Source organism: Sinocyclocheilus rhinocerous, unplaced genomic scaffold (assembly GCF_001515625.1).
Source record: "Sinocyclocheilus rhinocerous isolate Xijiao unplaced genomic scaffold, SAMN03320098_v1.1 scaffold42, whole genome shotgun sequence".
NCBI classification, from domain to species: Eukaryota; Metazoa; Chordata; class Actinopteri; order Cypriniformes; family Cyprinidae; genus Sinocyclocheilus; species Sinocyclocheilus rhinocerous.
Window position 1 is genome coordinate 369,026 of NW_015627390.1, and position 4,037 is coordinate 373,062.

A 4,037-nucleotide genomic window follows, 5' to 3' on the forward strand; every position below is an offset into this window, starting at 1 on the left:
AACTCTTCCCCAGATCTGTGCCTTGACGCAATCCTGTCTCGGAGGTCTACAGACAATTCCTTGGACTTCATGGCTTGGTTTGTGCTCTGATATGCACTGTTAACTGTGGGACCTTATATAGACAGGTGTGTGCCTTTCCAAATCATGTCCAATTAACTGAATTTACCACAGGTGGACTCCAGTCGAGTTGTAGAAACATCTCCAGGATGATCAGTGGAAACAGAATGCACCTGAGTTCAATTTTGAGTGTCATGGCAATGTGTCATGAATACTTATGTACATGAGATTTTTTTCTTTTCAATAATAATTATAGCAGGCATGAATAAGATCTGCGAGAGCAATGACGTAGGTTGTGTTTTGACCTGAGTGCTGCTGTTGGAGTCGCTGTGTGATCTGGCGTGACTCTGTTTCTCGGAGCTGCTGCTCTGAGACGACTGCAGAGAGAAACACAGCGTCAGTCAGTAAACTTGCATGCAAACCTCAGCGCACGAGTACAGGCGACTCGAGCGCCAGCGCTTACGTCTGTGCTGATGGTGGAGTCCTGGCGCGAGCCGTGGTCCACGCTGGCGCCTGACGCGCATTTGGCCAGAGCGGCGGCGTGCTGCTCCTTCTCCCGCTGACGCACGATGGCTTCACATCCCAGCCACTCGCTCATGGTCTGCTCATAACAGGCTCGAACCTGCTCGTCCATCTGCACAGAACGGCAGGGTTATGCTTACCAGTCGGTAGGGCTGGGCGATTTTCAGATTTTATCGATTAATTAGAATTTAATGTTTTGCTACGATTTTATTGTTTAGAAAAAGAGAATCGCGATTTTGAATAGAAATTAGTACTGTCAAACGATTAATCGCGACTAATCGCATCCAAAATAAAAGTTTTTGTTTACATAATATATGTGTGTGTGCTGTGTGTATGTCTGTAGTAAATAAGAACAAACTAAATAAAATTGTTAATATGGCTAGTAAGATTGCAGGTAAACAACAGCACAGTCTGATAAAACTGTGAATTTCAAGCTGTGAGGAAAAGCCATGCAATTCTTCGGGATGCATCACATCCTCTTTGTGGTGAATAGGAGTTATTACCATCTGGTCGAAGTTACAGGGTACCATTATTACGGACTGCCCGTGCACAAAGATATTCATATCATCCAGTATAGCTCTGTTAAATACATTTTTGTGATATTACAGTTGTCATTTTACATCTATGGCAGTGATTCTGTTGTTGTGAGAGGGATGTTGTTTGATGCTGGTTGTATTTATTTGTAATGTGTTGTAACCTGTTGATGTTTGTATTTGTTAATTATTGTTGTTGATCACTGAAGAGTTGCCACAGATACAAAAAGAATTTCCGAAAGGACAATAAACTAAACTAACTAATAAATTATATTCATATAAATATAGACATGTAAATATTTTCAAAACATACTGTACAGGTAGGTGTACAGTATGAGAATACGGAGAAAAATGCACTGGCATTTGTTGATATATAAGGCAATTTTGGGTTATTTGCCAAAGTATCTCTGTTGTTTTATACAAAGGACTTTAATTGGAAATCATTCATTGCGTTCTCAATCAATTTACAATCTCTGTATACCTTTTGTCAGAACTGAGCTTGGTAAAACCTCTTTTAAATATGCTGCACACGACATTCTAATTTATTGAGATGCACCTGTATGTGTGTGTATTTATATATACATAATAAATATACACAGAACACACACATATATTACGCAAACAAATACTTTTATTTTGGATGCGATTATTAATCGCGATTAATCATTTGACAGCACTAATAGAAATATTACTAAACGTTAGAATTAGAAACTCTGACAGTATGCCAATGATAACATAGGGGTGTGCGATATGACGATTTTTGATCGTGGACGATTAAAATGTCTCCACGATTTGCTTTTGAAGAAATATCATAGTATCGTGCTACAGCGCACATTCTATCAGCTGCAGTTCTGGCACCTCCTCCGTATCAATATAATGTACAATGCCACATACATTCACTTCAGTGTTAACTCGGCGATAGAGTTGCTCTCACGGGACACTGCACTTATTCGCAATCACAAAAGTACATTATTTGCATGTGTTTTAAAGCCTTGCCGGTTAAAAGTTTCATTCACGCGCTGTTCTGACGTGCGCCCGAAGCGCACTAAAAAGATCAAACGGTGACTTCTGCTCACCTCTTTGCGCTCTGTGAGGCTCATGCTGAAGTGATAGTGGCCCAGAAGGAAGGGCCAGACCTCCTTACGCAGAGTCGGCTCCACTCCGCCGTAATACACCAGCCGGAGCAGCTCCTTCTCCTCGTACGCCTGCACAGCGGTCTTATATTACAGCCAGTGCCATATTACAGGCTTTATTCAGATTCAGAATATGCTTTATGATAACATATGTGACCCTGGAGCACAAAAGCAGTCATAAGTAGCACGGGTATATTTGTAGCAATAGCCAACAATAGATTGTATGGGTCAAAATGATCGATTTTTCTTTTATGCCAAAAATCATTAGGCTATTAAGTAAAGATCATGTTCCATGAAGATATTTTGTAAATTTCCTACCATAAATATATAAAAACTTAATTTTTGATTAGTAATATGCATTGCTAAGAACTTAATTTGGACAACTTTAAAGGCGATTTTCTCAAATTTTTTTTTTTTTTTTGCACCCTCAGATTCCAGATTTTCAAATAGTTGTATCTCAGCCAAATATCCTAACAGTCCTATCCTAACAAACCATCAATGGAAAGATTATTTATTCAGCTTTCAGATGATGTATGAATCTCAATTCCAAAAAATTTACACTTATGACTGGTTTTGTGGTCCAGGGTGACATTTATGAAACATCAAGAGGCTATAGATCAAGTGCACTAGATAGTGAATGTCACATACAGTGCTGTCCTGTAGAAAGGTCTTCCACACTTCTGCGGACAGACCGCTTCTGGCATCATAGGGGATGTCGGGCTCAATGATAGTGGGGTTCACCAGAGCAGACAGGTGCGTGCGGACGGTGGACAGGTGACGGCAGTACGCCAGCCCTTAAAAACACACACATCACGTCATGAGAACGAGCACGAGTGCATCAGCAGACCATGAGCCTGATGTGATACATACAGCCGTAGAAAGCGCGGGAGATGATCTGGTGCTTCATGGTCTCGCAGAGCAGCTTCAGTGGAGCCCTGTTTCACACACAGACAGACACGGTAAAGGAGTCATGGCATGAGAAATCAAATTTGCCTTGATCTTTTGGCATATAAGAGGTCTTTGTACCATTAAAACATCCTGCCAGTTTCATAGCTTAAGATGTTCTCCTCATTATAAACAAAGCATTTATTTAATCAAGCTCCAAAAACGGCTCGTTTTGGATCCAGTGGGGCAAGGTGACGTCAGCTAGCACCAGTCTTTTGCATAAACACCGCCTCCAGACCAAGACATCACCATAGGCCCACTATGGGCGCTAATCATGCTGAATGCGAGCGTCGCGTCGAATCAAAAGCAAATAGAAATCACAATCACTGCCCGCTATCTTGTCTACACTGGATACAAACAGAGATTGTCTTACTATAGGGAGATGAGAGGGTCTGTATTACCAAAGTTTCTTTAAGACAAGTCATGCCACTCGGCGGCCATCTTTGAAACGCCACTCGGGCATGCAAGTGCAGCTCCTATCTCTTTGAATGGGGAAACATCAAATTCTCCAGTCGGGGCTTTCTGCGATTGAGTGTTGGATTTTTCCCCATTCAAAACTATACGAGCGACTAGGGATGGGTATCGTTAAGGTTTTAACGGTATTACTACTCTTACGATACTGCTTATCGATTCGGTACTTTAACGGTATTCTTATCGGTACTTTTTGTTTTATATATATATACTTTTACTTTACTTTACTTTTATTCATTTAGCAGACGCTTTTATCCAAAGCGACTTACAAATAAGAAAAAGTAATTAAAACTAAAAGCTAAAACTCTATAAATACTATATATATACACACACACATTTAAGAAAATAAAAGAAATTAAATAAAAATGACAAATGC

The 4,037-nt window shown here is 40.4% G+C and overlaps 1 protein-coding gene across 1 annotated transcript in view; it reads right to left on the minus strand.

Moving 5' to 3' along the window:
* Positions 1-4,037, minus strand: part of sgsm1b (small G protein signaling modulator 1b) — a 35,270-nt gene that overhangs the window by 12,652 nt on the left and 18,581 nt on the right. Inside the window, exons 15-19 of the mRNA XM_016537868.1 lie at positions 3,116-3,180; positions 2,894-3,039; positions 2,189-2,317; positions 521-691; positions 363-434 (exon numbers count right to left, since the gene is read on the minus strand). Of these exons, the coding sequence (XP_016393354.1) occupies positions 363-434; positions 521-691; positions 2,189-2,317; positions 2,894-3,039; positions 3,116-3,180 (583 nt within the window). The remainder of the gene's footprint in view (positions 1-362; positions 435-520; positions 692-2,188; positions 2,318-2,893; positions 3,040-3,115; positions 3,181-4,037) is intronic.